The 23,639-nt window shown below is 37.4% G+C and overlaps 1 protein-coding gene across 1 annotated transcript; it reads left to right on the plus strand.

Annotated features, from left to right (window-relative positions):
• The first annotated feature begins 4,009 nt into the window (after positions 1–4,009).
• Positions 4,010–23,130, plus strand: LOC107727883 (extracellular sulfatase Sulf-2-like). The gene is made up of 20 exons (XM_016537923.1): positions 4,010–4,014; positions 12,043–12,282; positions 13,146–13,297; positions 14,855–15,024; positions 16,053–16,203; positions 16,874–17,049; positions 17,136–17,264; positions 17,763–17,828; positions 18,074–18,197; positions 18,299–18,497; positions 19,275–19,518; positions 19,644–19,740; positions 19,826–19,920; positions 20,018–20,077; positions 20,206–20,375; positions 20,500–20,642; positions 20,748–20,856; positions 20,963–20,996; positions 21,767–21,820; positions 22,181–23,130. Exons 2-20 carry the CDS (start codon positions 12,048–12,050, stop codon positions 22,209–22,211), a joined length of 2,439 nt encoding a protein of 812 aa, XP_016393409.1. The 5' UTR covers positions 4,010–4,014; positions 12,043–12,047; the 3' UTR covers positions 22,212–23,130.
• The last annotated feature ends 509 nt before the right edge of the window (positions 23,131–23,639 follow it).

The following is a 23,639-nucleotide window of genomic DNA, read 5'->3' on the forward strand; positions in this document are numbered from 1 at the left end:
AACCTTAAACCGCATAAACACATTTCATTACACCAAATACACAAAATAATGTTCTTTTTAGCAACATCATATGACCCCTTTAATATTTAGATGTACATCCTGCTGTATGCTTGTCTCCTTAGTGTTACTTTTACTATAATTGGTTGTGGGACTGGGACTGGATTGTTGCCTAGTTTCTGCACAGCCCCAGAACAGAAATAGAACTGGGCCTATTAGTTTTTATCTTGCTATGTATCCTGCAGTGAGTCAAACAAACAGCCCATTACACAGTTAGCTGTGCAGTGAGTAATGATGCACAGCCCTCATAAGAACAGGAGCATCTCTGCCCGTCATGTCATTTTGAGTCCTCATTTATATTAAATAGCTGCCAGAGTCACTAATAGCCACCTAGACAGTGGGAGACAGAGAAGATCAGTAGCTCAGGATCCTGTGATCTCATGTCTTCATGAGTGTATGAAGTAATGCAGTTTTCATGAGCTTTCATGAGAGACCTGGCCTCTGGACATAATTAAGACCAAACCAAAGACTAATGCGTTTTCTGTTCTGTACATAATTACATCCGTGTCTGGGGTGTTGATCTTGAGGTGGAGCATTGACAAATCACACCCTAGAGGTTTAGCGCAATGTTAATGAATTGTAAGAATCGACGTAGCTGTCCATCAGCAGATTTGGATTTGAGGCTTAGATTATTTTGTGTACTAAAAGGGCTTTTGCTTAGTGTGATATTACAGGAAGCAGATATATATTCAGTTATTCTGTTTGAGGCATGATCGTGTGTATACTTCACCTCTCGTCCCCTTTCAGGCTCTTTTTTGAATTTGCCTTCAGAGCAGCAAGATAAAACAGCCTCTGCCACCTGGAAGAAAGTGAAAAACTCTTCAAAGACATAGTGGAAATGTTGAAATATATATTTTTATGTTTTTTTTTAGATGTCCAACAAGCTTTTGAAGTTTCTTATTCTTGCACATTATTGCATAAAATCCTTTGGTCTTCCTAAGTCTCTCCCCATAAAACCTTTCTGTTTACATAATGGGCACAAAGTAGTGGCTGACTAAAAGTTTTAAAGGGGATTTCTTTTGGTTCATGGTAGTGTATTTATTCTTAATGAAGTCAATTGAAAAAATCTGTAAAAATGACACTAATGTATAATATTGTATGCAGGGATTGAAATTAACTTTTTCACTCACCAGCCAATTTGGCTACAAAATTTTTAAGTTACCGGCCATTCATAACTTCTACTAGCCAAAAAAAAAAAAAAGAGACCGAAATAAACGAATGAGTGAACATAACTTCCGAAAAGTAACCCGCCAAATTGGCTAGTGATTTGACAGCGTTACCCGCCACAGCTGATTTTTACCCGCATTTGGCGGGTTGGCGGGTGTTAATTTCAAACCCTGATTGTATGCATACAAAATAATTGTATGCAAATTATAAATAAAAATTATAACAATGTAAACTTGAAAAGCAATGAGCTTGCATCTCATTGCATTTTTTCCCCTATTGGGGTCAGTATAAAAAAAAAAATATAAGTTTAAAAAATTTTGAGGTCGGTAAGATTTGTAATGTTTTTGAAAGAAATCCCTTATGTTCACCAAGGCTGCATTTATTTGGGCAAAAATAGAGTAAAAACAGTAATATTGTCAAATTCTTTTCCATTTTAATATATTTTAAAACTTAACATATTTTAGATTTTTTTTTAGCAGCCATAACTCCATTCATCAGTGTCAAATGATCCTTCAGAATTCATTCTGATATGCTGATTTAAGAAAAAATCTTATGCTTTCATAATGTTAAAAACAGTTGTGCTGCTTATTATTTTCGTGGAAAACTTTTTTCAGGATTATTTGATTAATAGGAAGTTCAAAAGAACAGCATTTATTTGAATTATATAAATCTTTTCTTTTGTAACCTTGTAAATGTCTTTACTGTCACTTTTGATCAATTTAATGCATCCTTGCTGAATAAAAGTATTAATTTCTTTAAAAATCTTACTGAACCCAAACTTCTGAATGGTAGTGTACATATTAAAAACCCTGATCTACGCACACCAGGGAGATCACCCTGCAATCTAATTAGGAGTCAGATATTAAAACAGTGAGCTGTGTGCTGGGATAATTGATTCTTTCCACTCGTTGCACACGAAACAAGCAGACAGCAGGAGATACCCAGCTTTGTCAACACTGGGCGATGTGCCTGCTTTTTAAAAAAGGCGCCCCAATGAAGTTACGTAGATTGTGCCAACAGACATCCTGCACACAAAGGTACACCACATGCTTCCCAGTGTGTATGGGGATGAATGAATAACCTCCTGTTTGTATGAGTGGGTTAGCCTGGCAGGTCAGTGGGAAATCATACACGCTTTTTCTTCCCGCACTTTTTGGCTGTCATCAGAGGAACTGTCTAACTGTCTCTCTCCTCCGGCAAAAACGCTCAAACCCTGATAATTACCCTCTTCCTTTGAGAGTTATCAAAATGGACAACTCTCCCGCTGCTTTGCTAATTACTTTAATAGGTTTAGATAGAGATTAGCAACGGACTAGAAGCGTAGGTGATGTTTGATAGTAAGTGAATAATTCCTCTTACCTTTCTTTGATTTTAAAATTCAATCTTGTTTATTATATTTATTCTATCTTAATCCTGCTGTATTTATGGCATCATCCATGTTGGGAATGGGACCACAGAACATCAGTTCATGAGCATCCAGGGTCATTAACTGACCCCTATTGCTGTCCACTGACCCTAATGTCGAAGCCATGACTATGTGTCTGTAGAGTCATTCACTATCACAATTTACGGTCTGTTTTATAGAGGTTGGGTCAGACTGTCTCTCATCAAGTACCTTTAACTTTGTGTAGCCCTTTCCGCCCTGAAGCAGATTCCACCCGAACCTCTCAATTAGTAGTGGTAACCACCTGCGCTGGTCTATTTGTGAATGTAACGACCATTGTGATCAGCAGGGAAGTAAATGGAGGGGAAAAGCAGTGAAAATTGTGGGAATGGTAATAGTCTTTTTTATGGATTACAGATTACGATCATCAAAGGGGCAGCTGAGAGGGTCCAGTCTCGCCACAGGGTAAAAGACGCATACACTGGCCCCAATGACAGCGTCATTAACGAAATGGGCTTTAGTGACGCCACATTAATGGCCAGTTATCAAATGGAGGGGAAAAGTGGCTATTGTAACCAGATACCACCATGTAATGATTAGGTACTGTATTAGCTAAATGTATATACAGTATGTGGGAACTGTGTAATACTATCTTGGGAAACTGCATATTTTCCCAACCTGGTTCCATTTTCATTCATTGGCAGATGTTTTTTTTTTTTTATCTAAAGCAATTTACATTGCATTTAAATGGCTAGTTCACCCAAAAATGAAAAATCTTTCATTAGTTACTCACCCTCATGTCGTTCAACCCCGAGACCTTTGTTACTCTTGGGAACACAAATTAAGATATTTTTGATGAAATCCGAGAGCTCTCTGACCCTGCATAGACAGCAATGCAACTGACATGTTCAAGGCCCAGAAAGGTAGTAAGGACATCGTTAAAATAGTCCATGTGACATCAGTGGTTCAGCATATTTTTATGAAGCTATGAGAATACTTTTTGTGTGCAAAGAAAACAAAAATAATGACTTCATTCAACAATTTCTTTTTTTCCGTGTCAGTATTCGACACGCGTTCAAGAGAGTACCACGACACATGCGTGTGGTGCTGCTTAAATAAAGTCATTATTTTTGTTTTCTTTGTGCACAAAAAGTATTCTCGTAGCTTCAGAGAATTAAGGTTGAACCACTGATGTCACATGGACTATTTTAACGATGTCCTTACTACTTTTTGTGTCAGTTGCGTTGCTGTCTATGTAGGGTAAGAAAGCTCTCAGATTTAATCAAAAATATCTTAATTTTATGTTCTGAAGATGAGCAAAGGTCTTACGGGTTTGGAACGACATGAGGGTGAGTAATTAATGACAGGAATTTCATATTTGGGCATATTTGGGACCATTGAACTTGGTGTTGCTAATGCCATGCTCTGTTGATCTATTGTTTGAGCAACTACTATGTTTGGAATACTGTTTATTAAGTTTTGGCCTGCATGTCTTGTCATTGATTCTTGTGAATTAGCATTATAGGGGGTTTTAGGATCAAAAGCTTGGTAACATCAAGAAGATCATTTAAACAGCTGTGACAGCAGGTGACCTGAGACTTAACTGTCACCTTGACATTCTTGTACCTGTATATTGTTCACAAGTTGTTAATTCCCATCTCTAATGTGTGGCTTATCAGTGAGATCTATTGGAATTACTGGAATTAAAGGGGCCGCTGGCCTTTATTCTTTAGTCAAAGTGACATTTATTTATTTATTTATTGTTTGTTTGTTTTGTGCTGATTCTGAGGGGAAATCTGTGGATTTAAATATGGTAAAATGTGTTAAATGGAGCTGAATAGTCTTATTGGTAGCTGAAATCATTACAAATTAACCATATTTTTTAAGAAACCTACACAAAGCAGGAAGGGCATTTATAGAATTCTATTATTGACATGAGGGTTTGATTCTGAGTAAATCTATGGGTGCCAGTCGTTCGTGATATGATTAAAGATATTCAAAACAATGTGACGGAAATGAGACAATGATTTTCACCAGCTGTTTTATCAGTTTGGCAATTGGGTCTGACAGTGGGTAATTTATTTCTGTTATGGTTATGTGAGTGTGAGAAACTGCTTTCGATATGGACTACACGTTATTAGGTCCAAATTCAGCAGGACAGGAACGAATGATAATGATAAGAACTGTCCAGGAATGCATCTTTAGTACGTTCTTAATCAGAGGCTGCAATGGCATATTAAATAAACTATTTCCAATATGAAAATATAGAAATGCTGATAAAAGAAAGAGAGATGTATAATGCTTTAGCTGTGAGAGTCACTGATATGGGCAGCATGCCATGGAGACTGGTTATGCCTCGGTTGTGCCCAAAACAGAGCATAATTAACATTATGGGCCTTTGTTATCGCACCATCTGAATTTTTAGAATTTCAGACACAGTGCAAGTAAAATGAGATTTTTTAAAGAAGTCAGTTAGTTATAGATTGTTCAAATTCATTCCACTTTGTGTAGCTTTTATGCAGGTTTTATTCAGGTTCACTTCTTAGCATTGTTTTGATGTGGTGTTCTTTTACTTATTGGGAAAATTATCTTATTAATGACCTACAATACTTGAAAATTTCAAGGTCCATATTTCATAACTGTTTCATATTTCATTTGCTGTTTCTTTTCAGACAATCAAAGCAGTTTATGTCTGAATAGCTGAGATTTCTTATGAAGACTCGGGTCAGTGTGCTGGGCATCGGACCTTGTCTAATTCCTCTTTTTAAGTTCCCATCCATCCCTGCTGTTCTTAAAGCCCTTGTGTGTTTTTGGCAATGAGGCCTGTAACATGTATAGATTTTGGAGGGGCTACCACTAAGCCTGCTAATCTAACCACAAAGATAAGGACGGGAGAAAGAGAAGAGGATTAGGATGAGGAAAGTCAGAAAAAGGAAAATACCAACTAGCCGCACATCCCCAGGGACAGTCTCAAATGAAGATTAGAAAATCCCAACAGTGGCCACACTGACAGTGGGAAGCCCTTTCGAATTACTGCTAATGTTCATGTGCAGGAATCCACAGGGGTTAGAGACGTTGGATGTGATAATTACACTTTCTGCTGTGAAAAAAAGTGCTCCTGGAAGATAGGGTTAGTGAATAGTGGCAATTGGGGTTATTATGGTTTTGAAAATATACCTATTTTTTGTTTTTAGTTTTATTTCATTATTTATTTTGATTTACAATTCCAATTTAATTTTAGTTCATTTTAATTCTAAAAAAAATATATTTTTTAGTTTTTCTTTGAAAAAGTAGATTGTATTTTATTTGCATAGTTTAATTTCTTTACATTACATTGTGACGGAAAGTGAATCTTTCATGCAACCGGTTTGTTCAAAATGCTGATTCATACAGGAACTAAATTAGCTAAAAACTTTTTTTTTTTTAGCTAGGAACTAAAAAAGTGACCATCTTTATGAGTGAGTCATTCAATCTTTCAGCCAACCAAATCACTTAAAAACACTTACTAACTAATACAGAAACACCACTACTTTTCGTTGCTTAGAGATATGCAAAAGTTCCTTTTTTTAAAACAAAATACTTTTATTCAAATACCAAAAAAGTGCAACATACTCATACAAAATGTTTTTTTTTTAAATGACGTTGTCATCAAATTTTTCTGCTATTTTTATTTGAGATTTATTTGATTTGATTGGATTTTTCTCTTGTTGGACTTTGTTCTGTAGTATTATAACTATTTTAATTTTAGTTAATTAAATATTGTTATTTATTGCTATGCTTGTTATTTCTGCTTGAGTCGCTCACTGAGTGACCATAAAGATTTATGTTTCTTTGTATTTACCACTGAGCCAGTTTACTGAAATAAGAAACCAATATTGTCTGTAATCATCATTAAGTCAGGGCCATTACCCTTCCCCTCTCCCCCAAGTCATTTAGAGGAGACAAGAAATTTTCTCTTGTTGGACTTTGTTCTCTAGTATTATAACTATTTTAATTTTAGTTAATTAAATATTGTTATTTATTGCTATGCTTGTTATTTCTGCTCGAGTCGCTCACTGAGTGACCATAAAGATTTATGTGTTTCTTTGTATTTACCACTGAGCCAGTTTACTGAAATAAGAAACCAATATTGTCTGTAATCATCATTAAGTCAGGGCCATTACCCTTCCCCTCTCCCCCAAGTCATTTAGAGGAGACAAGAAAAATTGCAAGTAATTAAAAGAGAATGAATGACGTGAACTGGCATCCTGTAGCGTGGCAGAAAGCAGATTGTATGGAAAACTGATATTAATCATTGGACACAAACAAACTAATCTTTCACTACAGACTCAAGTAGATGTTTCATAGATAAAAACATACAAATAAATGTATTGTCCTTGGATATGCTATTCCGGGTTTTATTATGGATATATTCATAGCACTTGTGGTTTTAATGTGATGAATATTTTGATGAGCAGCATGGTCCTGCTCTTGGTTTCCCTTAAGGACCGAGGTACCACTTCTCCTTCTACATTAGAATATGCAAATGAAGTAACTAGTAGTTTTCACTCCATCTCTTTCGTTTGTCAGAAGACGATGAGTGGGACCAGTGCTCCCAGAAGGAATAATCCTAAAAAAAATTCCTGGTGGTTAGCAGTGGAAAAACACTTTGTTGCGGTTGAAACATTTACCAGAAACTATTTTCTCTTCTAGTTGCTTGTTAAGAACCAGATATACAGGGTCCACATGAAACCCTCAGGGGCTCAATCACAGCACTACTGATAGTTTGTACAGTTGGGCCAAAAAATTCTGAGTCAACTATAGTGAACATAATTCTCTTTTGCATTTGCTGGTTTAATCCAATATTGTCCTAACAAGTTTTTTTTTCTTTGGTGAAAGAAAGAAAAACTTTTTCTTTTTTTTTTTCTTTTTTTTTTTTTTCTTTCCCTCTTACTTTAATTCAAGCTCCATGAACTCCAAAGTTACTTTTTAAAAAAAATTTTTTTTAAACATTCCCTATATTTTTAGGCCTGAATTGGATTTTGAATCCCAGATTTCCATCTTCGATCTCAGACTTTTGGACCCCACTGTATGCGGCCCCTCTGTCCTTCTGTCACAGGACAGACGGAGGGCGGTAAAGTCACCAGGGTGACCCCCACAAATATCCCCCACTGGCCACAGGGCTCAGGACCACCACGCTTGCCTTGTGCATGCCATATGGTTGCCGACAGATACGAAGGAGGGGAACTGGATTCCTTTGCTCCTGATGGCAGGAGTACCACCCATATAATTTGTTAATCAGTCGCCGGTTAGACACTGCAATTAGTAAGGGCAACAACAATTATTAGTACATAGGGGTTCCTGTCAGGTTGTTTGTGATTTTTAGCCTCTTAATAGCAACAGTGCACACATTTCAAACCACATTTATTTAAATTCAGCTAAAAATAATTCTTTAATGTATTTGATGTCTTGCTTCTTTTTCCTCCCTTTGTTCTTTGTTCTGAAAATTGTGTCTGTAGTGTCATTTGTCTTTAGAGGAAGCACCAAAATTAGCTGATTGCTACGATAACAAACAGATGATTATGATCATTAAGGGTTATTCTGACCTTTCTTTGGTGTTGTTTGAAGCTGAAACAGAAAAGGCTCATCATAAACTCACTCGGATATCAGTTCGAAGAAGCTCAACTAGGTTGAAGAAGCTGGATTAAAGTGATACATTTTTAAAACTTCTATGTGCTTATACAGAACTATTAAATTAATATTCTGGATTCAAATACGAATGACAAAATTTTTTGGCATAAAGTTGATTACCACCAAAAATTATTCCAACTCGCCCCCCTTATTTTCTTTTCTTTAAAATGGAAGTGAATGGGGCAGAAAATGTAATAAGCACTTTTTGTTAATATTATTTGGTAATCCACATTATGCCACAGTGTTGCTGATTGCGCTTAACTTAAACCTGAAGTACTAGAGAAAATAGGTACTTTAGCCATCCTCCGTCAGTAACATGTAAAGCAATGCTTTATTGTTTCTCACTTGAGTTGAGTTGCTCTCTCATTTGCTCTTGTCAGCATAGTCGTGTGATGTGTCTCAGAGGGTTACATGTCAATGACGTTTACGGGACTTAAGGTGTTGACTCTGACCAGTCTAATTAGTTTAGATGTATGATTTAGAAACCCTTTGTGTTCACACAGTGCTGACATGCAGCTTTTCGGCTGTTTATCATATTGCTGATCAAGGCAGAAACCACCATTTGCTCGTGATAATTGTGTGTTCAATATTTGCCGTAGGAAAATGCCCCTCTGCAACTGCTCACGCCATTATTAAAACTCGCGAATCAATTGTTGTAGGTGCCATGGCCTGAAAATTTTTTGGCATAAAGTTGATTACCACCAAAAATGATTCCAACTCGCCCCCCTTGTTTTCTTTTCTTTAAAATGGAAGTGAACGGGGCAGAAAATTTAATAAGCACTTTTTGTTAATATTATTTGGTAATCCACATTATGCCACAGTGTTGCTGATTGCGCTTAACTTAAACCTGAAGTACTAGAGAAAATAGGTACTTTAGCCATCCTCCGTCAGTAACATGTAAAGCAATGCTTTATTGTTTCTCACTTGAGTTGAGTTGCTCTCTCATTTGCTCTTGTCAGCATAGTCGTGTGATGTGTCTCAGAGGGTTACATGTCAATGACGTTTACGGGACTTAAGGTGTTGACTCTGACCAGTCTAATTAGTTTAGATGTATGATTTAGAAACCCTTTGTGTTCACACAGTGCTGACATGCAGCTTTTCGGCTGTTTATCATATTGCTGATCAGGCAGAAACCACCATTTGCTCGTGATTGTGTGTTCAATATTTGCCGTAGGAATATGCCCCTCTGCAACTGCTCACGCCATTATTAAAACTCGCGAATCAATTGTTGTAGGTGCCATGGCCTATATGTTCCACTCCAAACAAGTAAGGAATGATGGATACTGATGTTGACCAAATCCGACGCAAGTCTGTTTGGCCACAGTCTACCACAAAAGGGTCTGATGTACAGTATTCAACTGGAGAATCCACATATCCCCCCACCTCACTTTAAACTAGCTGGCAGATAAAGGTTTTCTCCATGAAAGAGGCTTGTCAGACCATTTGCATCTGAATGCCAACTGCTGTTGGCAAATTCAAGGAGACTTTGGAAAGTTTGCATACTGAATTGGTGGGTGGACGCACATTCCCCAAGCCATGCCAGCATAGTTATGAGGGCAGGAAGTAGACGGATGGCGGTACTTGAGAGGCCCAGGGCATGAAAGTCGGGTCAAGTGCGCCCTATTTCACCTGTGTCCAATGGCTCTTTTTGGTTTCAGTTGTTCTGCCATGTTCGGCACTATTACGTTTGTCAATGAGTCTGTCAGTAGTGCCTGCATTCCTACAGAGTTACTTTTCTTTGGTCTGATTTTGTTTGATGTTTGTTATTGAAATCAACCTGCTTGTAAGAGTTAGCTTACACACACACACACAAAATGGCATATCAAATTAAATAAAAAATGTCTTAAATGTCCTGTAGACAATTGCAATCAATTAATTTGCAATTTAAAAGAAAAAAAAATTATAAATGTATATCTATAATATTAATCTTTATTTTATTACCAGTAAAAATATATTTTTATGCCATTTAAAATAGTTTTACTTGTTTAATTATAAACCTTATACACTTTTGCTAGGTTTATGCTTAAAAAATAAAAAAGGTAATAATAAACATTTGCCAATGGGGTAAGACAAAATTAAATTAAAACTTGTGTATAGGGATATTTGGATGTTTTTGCTAAATATGTTTTAGCTATATTTTGCTGTATTTTATATATTTTATATATTCAATTCTCTGTGGAACATTTTTAAGGCAATATTATTGAATAATAATTTTAAAAATGTACTCTACATTTCATAACTAGCTCAAATTGCATTTTCCCCCTACTTTTGAGTGAAATTTGATATGAAGTTTAAAATTGGTTTTCTGGGGTCCAAATTGTTTTTTGGGGGTTTTTTTCATTGTGGCATTCATTATACCCCTAGGTTTGCCACACCATATCATGTCATCCTGATTTACCATGCAAGCTGATCAAAACGCTGACAGCAGCAATAACAGGAGCTTTGCGCTAAAGGACAGGCTGGCATACAGAATGGTAGATCAGATACAGAACATCTGATACTGGCACCATTTTACTTCAAGCCCCTTGTCATAAATTATTCTCACTGGTGCGGCATTAATGAAGAGCCTGTAAAATCACACTAGATTGCTTGAAACGTATCTCTCCCATCACCATGCAAGTGTTTAAAGAATCTGTAGCAATCAGTATGTTGCAATTAACAATGTTAGCATTCCTTTTAAGGACAAAAACATCTCCTGTTTGTCCAGCTAGAGCTATTTAAGATTTAACTATTTTCTCAAGCTGTTGTTTTTATCAATTGCCAGCAATGAGTCCTGGAGAGGGAGAAGCAGGAGAGGAGGGGGGCCCGGGGTGAACAGAGCAGCCAAGAGAATTTAAAACAGGAGACCCCCAAGGTCAGACCTCATCCATTCCCCTGAGAGAGAACAATGACGGAGGAGAGAACGGGAATTAACATGGACTGAATGCAGCTGTGTGAGTGTTTGTGAGGGTATGAGAGGAGATGGTGGGAGAAATGGAAAGAGAAAGAGTGACGAGAAAAGCATAGATGCAGGACAGAAGGCTGTCAAGATGTATGATAAGATTAAAAATACCATTGGATAATTTTTTAGATGAGAAGCTCCAGGGATGAGCAGTGGGAGACCCTCAAGGCAACTCTTGCAGAAAGTTTTGGCTGTTAGTTTGGAAGGTGAACTTTGTGCAATCACCTCTGCCCTGACGACCGCAGGGTGCCTGGATCTGCAGCACGCCTGGCCTTGACTGCTCTGAGGTAAGATTATGAGACTGAGGAGGATGGGATGAATTTTAATCTCTGGAAATCGCCAGAGTCTGTTGCAGCCTGTGTGTTCTGAGCTTTAAGAAAATAAGCTAGCATGGAGCTTCATGAGAGGGATACTTCCATGTGGATTTGTGTTTCATCGGTTGACGCTGTGGGAGATGGCTTTCCTGTGGTCTCAAACAAACAGTAATTCCTATCTTAGCTCATGTTTCCTTCTGAATGTAACCCATCACAGTTGGTGGTGTGTTGGGTTAATGCTGTGTAAAGAAGCTACCACACTCAGTCCAGTTGCATCGGCCAACTGCTGAGGTCCACTGTGCCAAACATGCTGTTTTTCTACTCGTTTTTTGGCACTTTAATCACTGAAGTGGCAACATAATGGCCTTGCTGCTGGTCTTTGTTCAGGCTTTTCATTCTAACCCTTTTAGGGAGGAAATTTATGGTCAAGCATCTGTTACATAAAACAATCTGGATCTCTGTCTCCCTCTTTTTTCGAATCTACATTTATTCCCCGTTTTTCCCCAAAGGCTCAATGCAGTCCATGAACAAAACAAAGCGCATGATGATGCAGGGAGGCACTCACTTCTCCAATGCATTTGCCACCACTCCGATGTGCTGCCCTTCTCGATCATCCATCCTGACTGGGAAATATGTGCACAACCACCATACCTACACCAACAATGAGAACTGCTCATCACCGTCCTGGCAGGCCCACCATGAACCTCACACTTTTGCTGTTCACCTCAACAATTCAGGCTACAGGACGGGTTAGTAAGCAGCACGTATTTATTTTTTTCAACACTGAACTACATTCACAAACTCTTTCGGTTCAAGCATTAGTTCATCCAAAAATTTAATTTGCTGGAATTTTACTGACTCTTTGGCAATCCAAGATGCAGATGAGTTTTCTTCATCAGAACAGATGTGGAGTAATGTATCATTACATCACTTGCTCAGCAATGAATCCTCTGCAGTGAATAGGTGCCGTCAGAATAAGAGTCCAAACAGCTGATTAAAAATATCTTAATAGTACAAAATTAATCCACATAACTCCAGTCCATCATTTAATGTCTTGTCAAACAAAAAGCTGTGTGTTTATAAGAAATAAATCCATCATTATAACATTTTAAATTTAAACGGTTGCTTCTGGCCAAAATACCTAATTCATAACGCCTTCTACAATGAAAAAGACCTATTTGCTTAGAACTGTTTTGCACTGTTTTCGCTTGTAAACATTGCTTAATTGGTGAATATTTCTCTCCTGATTCAGACAAACTGACCTTTTCACTGGAGAAAGCTGTATTTTGGATAGCGAACTCATATTTTAGCCAGAAGCAACAGTTTGAAGTTAAAAATGTCTTAATGATAGATTTGTTTATTACAAACATGTAGCTTTTCACTTCATAAGATATTAATTGAGGAATTGGTGTCGAGTGGATTACTCGTAGAGTTTTTAACAGCTGTTTGGACTCTCATTCTGACGGCACCCATTCACTCATTGGTGAGCAAGTAATGCAATGCTAAATTTCTGTCATTTTTCAGCCACTTTTAATTTTGGGGTGAACTGTTCCTGTCTGCCATTTGTGCTTCTGCCATTTTCTGATCTCAAAATAATCGCTTTCTGTAACAGCCTTCTTTGGCAAGTACCTGAACGAGTACAATGGCTCTTATGTGCCTCCTGGTTGGAGAGAATGGGTAGCACTGGTGAAGAACTCCCGCTTCTACAACTACACACTGTGCCGGAACGGTATCCGAGAAAAGCATGGCACAGAGTATCCAAAGGTTGTCTGCTGTATCTTTTCAAAGAGCATGACTGAACATTGTGTGATGAAACTAATATATATTTCCTACAGTAGTCAGATCTGTTCTGATCATTCACAATATTTACCCAACATATTAAGGGTTGCACAATGTATTAGTACCATATCAAATGTCGAGCATATCAATTGTCCACAAAATAATACTGTTTTCAACATTTATAACGATAATAAATGTTTCTTGAGCACCAAATCATCATATTAGAATGATTTCTGAAGGATCATGTTACGCTGAAGACTGGAGTAATGGCTGCTGAAAAATCAGCATTGCCATCACAGGAATAAATTTAGATGCAGGACAGAAGGCTGTCAAGATGTATGATAAGATTAAAAATACCCTTGGAGAATTTTTTAGATGAGAAGCTCCAGGGATGAGCAGTGGGAGACCCTCAAGGCAACTCTTGCAGAAAGTTTTGGCTGTTAGTTTGGAAGGTGAACTTTGTGCAATCACCTCTGCCCTGAAGACCGCAGGGTGCCTGGATCTGCAGCATGCCTGGCCTTGACTGCTCTGAGGTAAGATTATGAGACTGAGGAGGATGGGATGAATTTTAACCTCTTGAAATCGCCAGAGTCTGTTGCAGCCTGTGTGTTCTGAGCTTTAAGAAAATAAGATAGCATGGAGCTTCATGAGAGGGATACTTCCATGTGGATTTGTGTTTCATGGGTTGACGCTGTGGGAGATGGCTTTCCTGTGGTCTCAAACAAACAGTAATTCCTATCGTAGCTCATGTTTCCTTCTGAATGTAACCCATCACAGTTGGTGGTGTGTTGGGTTAATGCTGTGTAAAGAAGCTACAAAATCCTCGTATTGTATTTGATTATCAGTTATCAGACTTTTTTGTTTGACCTCCTCAGAAAACAAAGAACAACTGCTGTGGGTTTTATCCAGTAATTCTGGTGTGTTAGAGTGTTGTGCTTGTAATGATTTGACTGCTATTAACATCTTGTTATATGTGTAGTGCTGCTTTCACAGAGGAAAATGTCTCTCTTTGGCGTCAGTGAATCCCAAACAATGGCACTTTTACCTTTAATTTGCCAAATTTAGTGATTACACAATAAATCAGTGGTTTTCAGTTGGTTTGTTCTGATGGATATTTATGAGAAAACAGTTCACAATTTACATAATAAAATGCAATTAAACATAATTATGGTTAGGATAGCAAAGTATTAACTTTCAAAATGCAATAGAATGCATTCTATATTATTTATATGGGCTGTCAATGGCTGTGTGATGAACCCAAAATTTATCAACATTTATAACGATAATAAATGTTTCTTGAGCACCAAATCATCATATTAGAATGATTTCTGAAGGATCATGTTACGCTGAAGACTGGAGTAATGGCTGCTGAAAAATCAGCATTGCCATCACAGGAATAAATTATATCTTAAAATGTATAAAAATAAAAACCTCAAATTTTCAATTGCAATAATTGTTCACAATATTCCTGTTTTATTGTATTTTTGATCAAATAAATGCAGCCTTGGTATGCATAAGAGACTAATGTTGTTTCTTTTACAGGATTATCTCACTGATGTAATCACAAACGCCAGCATCAACTACTTTCGTATGTCAAAGAGAATGTACCCACACAGGCCTGTGATGATGGTCCTGAGCCACGCTGCCCCTCATGGGCCGGAGGATGCAGCACCTCAGTACAGCAGTGCCTTCCCCAATGCATCTCAACACATGTAAGACTCTCTGTTTCTCTTCATCTTTTTTTCTCTCACACACACACTAAGAGAATTCTCAGTCTGCATGAACAGCTTTATGTGTTCTCATAAATCTCATTCAGTATCAATTTTTCAGTCTTCAGCACTTTATCAAATGTTCTCATGCCGTTTGAGATACGACCGCCTAATAAATAATGCTCACTGCATAGTACTGTAGCCACTATTCTCATTTGAACACTAGCTACTTTTACTGAACCAACTCTTATGACTTATCTGCTCTTGGTTTATTGCAGGAACAGAGGTTTGATTATGTATTCTGTGTACCGTAATTGTTTCCATAGCGCCACCGGCAAATGAGTTTACATAGTAGGCTCAAGAGAGATATACAGTGCTATTATTATAATATCATGATTTATTCGTTGCATAAGTGTTCATTCTAAGGTCCCATTAGAGGTATAAACCCCATGGCTGGTGTATGTACTGTTATTTTTGTTTGCTTTGTGGTTTGCTTTTGATTACTCTGCAACTTTTATATTTCATAAAAATTCTAAATTAGCATGCGACTTTATCGAAACACAAGCCCTATTACAAGTTCACTGTTATTTTATTGTTTTTTATTATCATTTTTAGTTGCTCATTCTTAAAGCTGCAGCTGGTATGTGCATGCCATTTTATGCAAATCCAATATTCACAAACCAAAAGATGACAATGCCTTGGCTTATTAAAATATGAAACAGGACTTCAGAATTCAGCACAATGCACAATTTTGCAACAATGACATTTTCAATCCGCAACACCATGAAATTCCTCAGCAATATTATTCAGCAAGTTTAGCACCATGAAGCAGCACACAATGCATTACACGTAAAGCTTCGCCATTCACAGACGTTTGTACCCTCAAGATATGCACAAAAATTAGGACTGTGACTCTAAATTCCCTTGGCAACAATGTTAAATTTTATTTATGGACTGTAAAGTGTATTAAAAAAATTTGTAAAATCTTTCAGTGTCGAAGGATTTAACTATTCTGAAAATGTCCCACACAGAACCCCAAGCTACAACCATGCCCCAAACCCAGACAAGCACTGGATCCTGCGGTACACAGGACCCATGAAGCCTGTGCACATGCAGTTCACCAATATGTTGCAGAGAAGGAGGCTGCAGACCCTGCTTTCAGTGGATGACAGCGTCGAGAAGGTCACAGATCATGCTAATTTAACAATATAGCACATATACAAAAAATAAAGTGAAGTGAAAGTGACATGTGGCCAAGTATGGTGACCCATACTTGAATTAGTGCTCTGCATTTAACCCATCCTAAGTGCACACACACAGTAGTGAACACACACACACACCGTGAACACACACCCGGAGCAGTGGGCAGCCATTTATGCTGCGGCGCCCAGGGAGCAGTTGGGGGTTCGGTGCCTTGCTCAAGGGCACCTCAGTCGTGGTATTGAAGGTGGAAGAGAGCGCTGTACATTCACTCCCCCCACCTACAATCCCTGCCGGTACTAGACTCGAACCCGCAACCTTTGGGTTACGAGTCCGACTCTCTAACCATTAGGCCACGACTTCCCCGCAAATAGCTAAATTCTAAGAGTGCTGGCACTACTCCATTAGTAGTGCAAATTTATCAGTGTCTCTGCAGTTTATGCAGTTTATATCATTACACTAGTAGGTGACTGCAAGTGAGTCATTTGAATAATTCAATCAAAAACACTGATTTATTCAGGAACAAAGCAAGAATGTCTTTATGAGTGAGTCAGAATAAATAATCACAGGAATAAATACTGCTTAAAAATAGAAATGTAAACAACTAACCTAGATATTGTAAAATGCTGTTTCCTGTTTTTTTCCCCCACAGGTTTACAATATGTTGGTGGAAACTGGGGAGCTGGATAACACCTACATCATTTACATGTCTGATCATGGCTATCACATTGGCCAGTTTGGATTGGTCAAGGGCAAATCAATGCCATATGAATTTGACATTCGAATCCCCTTCTACCTGAGAGGCCCTAATGTGGATGCAGGTGCCATGTGAGTCAAAGATGTTAAGCTCACAACTTCACAGTGAAATGCTAAAAATAACACATTGTTGATTCCATGTTTGTGATCTCCTGCAGTAATCCTCACATGGTCCTGAACATCGACCTTGCCCCTACCTTACTGGACATGGCCGGAGTGGATATTCCCTTGGACATGGATGGCAAGTCCATCCTCAAGCTGTTAGAAAAAGAAAGACCAGTCAACAGGTAATCACTGAATTGTGCTGGATAATGACAGTCTTGTCTTCTGTAGAGCTGGTTTTTAGCTGAATTGAATTTCCATAATTGATGAATCCATAATTGATGAATTTTGCAACATCATCATGTATTTAACGGAATTGAATTGACATTGAACTGACTTTAGCTGAAAAACAACACTGTTGGCCTTCTGTATAGCAGTTTTTAACTGAACTTTTTATAATTTATGAACTTTACACAGTGATTGAACTGAACTGAACCAGCGCTGAACTGACTTGAGCTGAATGACACTCTTGTCTTTTTAGAGCTGCTTTACAGCAGAATTTGAATTGGTTTCATATTTAAAGAAATTAATTGTTATTTTCCTGTTTATTACTGTGAAGTTGCTTTAAAACAGTCTGTACTGTGTAAAGCACTATATAAATTAAAGTGACTTAAACTACACCAACATAAACATTTAATTCTTGTCATTCAAAAACCCAGACTTTTGTCTTCATATTCTTTCAGTTTTACCAGGTTTCATTCCTACAAGAAGGCGAAAATGTGGCGGGATTCGTTCCTGTTGGAGAGGGGGTGAGTAAATTTGATCAGGCCAGATGAACCCATGCATTTTTAATTGATCGCCGTATCACAAACTCTTACACTGTATCGCTCCGAAAAAGATTTTTAACCCCAGAAATTGATTAGACATGGCTCCATTAGAGAGGCACCAGATGGCACACTGACATCGGACACATCTGCGTGTTTCAAATAGGGGCTGTATCTAATTTTTGCTGTTTTTGGGTGGCAACCTGATGTGATTTCTTTCTGATCTACAGCAAGCCTCTGCATAAGCTAGCGGATGGCAAAGAGGTGGAACAGAATTCGCTGCCGAAGTATCAGCGGGTCAGAGACCTGTGTCAAAGAGCTGAATACCAGACGCCCTGTGAGCAACCAGGCCAGGTAAATATTCACTTTCAATTACACTGCATATTCCCTTGATTATTTCCAGTGATTTCCCTACTGTTTAGTGCTTTCTAACTAACCGCTCCTTCTCTGTGCAGAAGTGGCAGTGTATTGAGGATCCCACTGGCATGCCGAGGCTGTATAAGTGTAAAGGGATGGCGGGTCTCTATGCACCTCGTGCTTTGGGTCTGATGGCTGCCAACAGGGGACAGATCAATGGAGCGCTTTCCGCATCGTACCACTGTGATTGTGAGCCCACCGTACCTGTCAAGAGGAAGAAGGCACTCACTAAAAAGAGTGAGTCATATAGTTTCACACATTTGGTCCTGAGAGTGTCATAGTGTTCTTGCGCCGTTAGTGGTTAAATCGCAAGAAGACTGTTTTTCTGTTTTCAGAAAAGACCTATTATTATTTTATTTTTTTGGTGGATGGATATAAGTGAATCAACATAGTTAAGTCAAAATGTAAAATGGTTAGTTCAAAGGTGGCTTATAATACCTAAAGAAATATATCTGTTTGGTATCTGTTATTTCCATTTATCACAGTGACAATTGCTACTGTGGTGCAGGAACCCCTGGGAGTAAGTGATTTGAAATCTATTGGTAATGGGTTAATTTCATGCTTTTAAGAGTTTGGCACCAGTACGATTTTGTTTGTGTGTGTGAAGAAAGAAATGAATACTTTTATAATACAATACTTTTCAGCAAGGATGCATTAAACTGATCAAAAGTGACATTTATAATTTTACAAAAGATATATCAGTTTCCACAAAAATATTAAGCAGCATAATTGTTTTCAACATTGATAATAATAAATATTTCTTGAGCATTAAATCAGCATATTTCTGAATGATTAGAATGATTTCTGAAGGATCATGAGGACTATACCACTATATACCTGTATATATACTGTATATATATATATAATATATAAAAGCACCTACTCTTTTCAGTACAAATGTCTCCATCTGGTGGTTGAATATATTCATATGCATATATGATATTGATATGATATCAGTTTGAGAAATAATTCTATAGGAATGTTCTGTAAGCAATTTTTTAATGTTAATTCCAGAGTTGAAGACCAAGAAAAGTTTACCACGTAATCGTTGGGCACGTTCTGTCTCTTATCACTTGGACTCAAATGTCTACACTCTGGACCTGGAGAAAGGCTACCAGCCACTCGACCTCAACACCAGCCTCATGCTAGGCAGAAAGCAGGCAGTGTATGGAGAGAATGTAGAATATAGCGGAATGGGACCCACAGACAACAACTTCAACTCCCTCACGCCACCTGCTGCTCTTAAAGTCACCTACAGGTAAAACACAGATAGTCCGTTACTGTGTATGATAACAACTAGTATCAGTGAAAATCTAATAAGCATGCATACTTGTTTAAAACCTAGATAGACAACTGAAAAAGGAACTTTACTTTTTTGTTCAGATGCTCAATACTGATGAACGACACAGTCAGATGCGATGGTGGATTATATAAATCTCTACAAGCATGGAAAGATCACAAACTACACATTGAGCATGAGGTAAGATTATGAAGTTGTTCTTAAACAATCTGAATAAAAACAAACAACTGATTTTGCTATTAAAAAATGTTTGCTCTTTGAATAGATTGAGACATTGCAGACCAAAATAAAGAATCTCAGAGAGGTGAAAGGACATCTAAAGCAGGTTCGACCGAAAGAGTGTGAATGCAACCAAAACATGTAAGCCTCCACCTTTACGTAAAAAAGGTTTTCATACTTTCATTAAGTGTTGACTTGATCACACATTTGACATAATCGTGTAATGTTTTCTTTAAAGGTATCAACACAACAATAGGGCACTGTTCAAACTCAAATCAGGCCGGATGCATTCTGTCAAGTAGGTTTTCATTCATTATCTGTCATAAAGCTGAAGGAAGGCACACTAACGCCTTATCACTAATGTTGCAATCTACAGTTGACAGTTGATTACTGTAGGTAGTGAAGATATCTGTTCTTTTAATCTAGTAGAAAGACCTCCAAAGATAAGAAACAGTGGCTGATGAAAGAGCAGAAACGCAGGAAAAAGCTGAGGAAGCTCCTGAAGCGCCTCCGTAATAATGACACTTGCAGCATGCCAGGCCTCACCTGCTTCACCCATGATAACCAGCACTGGCAGACCGCCCCCTTCTGGACAAGTACTGCAGAGCATAGCATATCACATCATTGTTTTTTTCATATATCACACAAAACTGTATTTAATATGTTTGCTTGATTAAATAATGATGTGATTTCACTTATATGATCTTTTTGTGTTGTCAGTGGGGCCATTTTGTGCTTGCACCAGTGCCAACAATAACACTTACTGGTGTCTGAGGACTATCAATGAGACACATAACTTCCTATTTTGTGAGTTTGCCACTGGCTTCCTAGAGTATTTTGATCTGAACACAGACCCTTATCAGGTAGGTCTTTTTTAAAATCTCTTTTAGGCTTTTTTAGTTTTTAAAGAAGATTTAAAATAATCACGGGGACCCCCATCATTTCCACTCGTGTTATTTTCTGTGCAGCTGATAAATGCTGTGAGCACACTTGATCGTGATGCAGTGAATCACATGCACCAGCAGCTCATGAAACTGCGCAGCTGCAAAGGTCACAAAGAGTGCAATCAGGAGACAGGTGAGTCATGCCACGTGATGAATGTTTTGGCATTGATCTTGCATTTCAACATATTACCTGAAAACATACAATCTATAACCCATTGACACATCATTATCTCTTATAGGTGGTAAAGAAAAAACCTCTTTGTACGATTACAGGTATGGCTTCATTCCTGTTTTAATGGCTAAATAAAAAAGATTATTATTAATACATGTGTGTGTGTGTGTGTGCAACTGTTCTGAAGTGATAAGGGGTAAGATTTTTTTAAAGCAAGTAATTCATATATTCAGCAAGAGAACATGAAATTGATCAGTAACCGTAAAGACATTTATAATGTTACAAACAATTTCTATTTCATAAATAAAATAAAGCTTTTTCTATTCAGCAAAGTATCATGGTCTCTAAAACAAATATTACGCAGCACAACTGTTTTCAACATTGATAATAATAAGAAATATTTCTTAAGCAACAATCTGCATATTAAAATAGTTTCTGAAGGATCGCACCGAAGACTGGAGTAATGACTGCTGAAATTTCAGCTTTGACATCACAGAAATAAATTCTATTTTAAAATATAATAAAATAGAACAGTTATTTCAGATTGTAATAATATTTCACAATATTACTGTTTTTACTGTATTTTTGATCAAATAAATCCAACCTTGGTGAGCTTAAGAAACTTTTTAAAAAATTCAAAATCTTATATGTTTGTGTTACCATTACAATATTTTTTAATTATTATAAAGTATTTAACTATTAAATTTATTTATACTAATATATACTAATAAATATAAATATCTACACACACACATACACATATGTTTATATTTATTACTACTATAAAGATTTTTCTTATTTATTTCTTATATATTTTTTATCTTATCTATTTCTTATCTTTGCAATGTGTTTGTGTTTTTGCATGCTTCAGGCCTCTTCATCGTCGAAAGAGGCCAAAAGTGAAGAAACCGTCCTCCAAGTCAATGTGAGTTTGTTGTACACACCATCTGCTTAATATAATTCAGCCAGCCAGTTATCAGCCCTAATCCTCAGTAGCCCTCTTCCTTCTGTCACACAGTGTATGTTCATGCTGTCCCTCGCTGCATGAGCAGCTTTTCAATTCTCCTGACATTCCTTTAGATGCGCACGTGATGACAAGAGTACTTCATTACTGATAAAAAAGTGTGTTAACAGAGTACAGAATGGTGCAGAGCGTCCCACTGCCATAATTACACATTGTCCTCATTTTGTACTTGACTTTCTTTTGCCTTTATGTTGGTCATATTCTGCTCAAACCTGAAGTTCCGTTATTAGAACTAAGATTTGTTATTGTTTGTTTACTCAGGGGCCAAATTTGGGAAGGATGGGTAGGTTAGATTTGTCTCTACTATCCACTGTGAAGGATGCGCAGAGGTGAGGAATGTGAACCGATGAACTCCTGACCAGAGGACAGCAAGTAAACGCTGCAAACGTCTAGCTGTAATGAAGTGTGGAGTTGTATCAGTGTGGTCATCTCAGTTTCTCTCTCAATGCAGTTCATTAATGTTTCTATTCACATTTTTTGATTCGCTACATTTTTTGTGAACTTTTTAATGAAAGACTTCAATCATGGAAACTTTTTACCATAATGGACTTTGATGGAGATGAGCAAATCTCTGTCCAATAAAGCATGTAACATTTTGTGGCTAAGATCGATCACCTTCACTGCTCTCATAAGACGAGAAAACTCACATGGCTCATCATCAAGATATGAACCTGTCATCTATTTTTCAGTAAACACACTACTTCTTTATCATTCCTGTAAGACTGTGGGACTCTGATACTGTGTTAAACGCGGGGCCGGTGTGCTCTGACCTCTGCTGCTGTGGATATTGTAATATTACTCTCAAAGTGAAAATCCCAAGGAAATGTCATAATACTTTACACATGTTGTGCTATAATGATGTTAATGTCACCTGCAACCTATGTGATTCTCTTCATGGAAATATTACTTTCTGAAACATGGTGCTACTGTAAGTTAACACGTGGAACTGAATGCTGCATAGTATGTATTTGAATGTATGTGCAATGAATGTAAATATTAGAATATTTTTACCAGACTGAACATAAGTGAGTTTGTCTTCGTGAAAGGAGAACACCCTCAGTCTAACAAAGGTTTTACGTTTCATTTGAATGCACTTATTAATAACATACTAAACAGTGTTTGAGTAATGTGTTATAATAGTTATGAAATTTCAAATATTTGTGTAGTTGTCGTCATCAACCAATTCCTTACTTTTTGCTGTTTTCCTTTGCCTTGAAATTTGGAAAACAATGAAGGTGTAGTTGTTGGTGAATAAAGTGTTAAATACCCATGTGTACATCTTTTTGCGGCCTTTTGTCTCACTTGGGACGAAGAGGATTAAGTAAGTAAGTACTTCTTTTATATTCCCCATATATATTTGGGGAACATAAAAAAAGAACACAACAACCTAAAACAACTTCAACGGAAATTAGGAAACAACTAAAACCAGCCTAAAACTAGTTTACTGTTCTGTACTGGTCTCTCCGCCTGTTTGGCCTCGTTGTTGGCTGTTTAAACCAGCTATTTTCAGCAGTGTTAGGAATTTTCTGACTTTTTTATTTATAAAATATTTCTGTGGGTGTGGATCTCTATATAAATGGATTATAAGTGGATACTATTCTTATGATTTCTTTTACACTGCTACCAAAATAAATAAATAATAATTACGTTTTTACAGCCAGACTGACTGGAGACCATTTTACTAATCAGCTAAATCAGCTAAACACCATATTGGCCAGGC

The sequence above is a fragment of the Sinocyclocheilus rhinocerous genome, unplaced genomic scaffold, assembly GCF_001515625.1.
Source record: "Sinocyclocheilus rhinocerous isolate Xijiao unplaced genomic scaffold, SAMN03320098_v1.1 scaffold576, whole genome shotgun sequence".
NCBI classification, from domain to species: domain Eukaryota; kingdom Metazoa; phylum Chordata; class Actinopteri; order Cypriniformes; family Cyprinidae; genus Sinocyclocheilus; species Sinocyclocheilus rhinocerous.

Excerpts from the sequence above, each read along its gene's own strand:
- LOC107727883 (XM_016537923.1), top strand. The coding sequence starts at position 12,048 with ATGCAGTCCATGAACAAAACAAAGCGCATGATGATGCAGGGAGGCACT. Across the intron at positions 16,204-16,873 it reads TGGATGACAGCGTCGAGAAG|GTTTACAATATGTTGGTGGA; the intron begins GTCACAGATCAT and ends TTTCCCCCACAG. Across the intron at positions 20,997-21,766 it reads ACCTCTTTGTACGATTACAG|GCCTCTTCATCGTCGAAAGA; the intron begins GTATGGCTTCAT and ends TGCATGCTTCAG.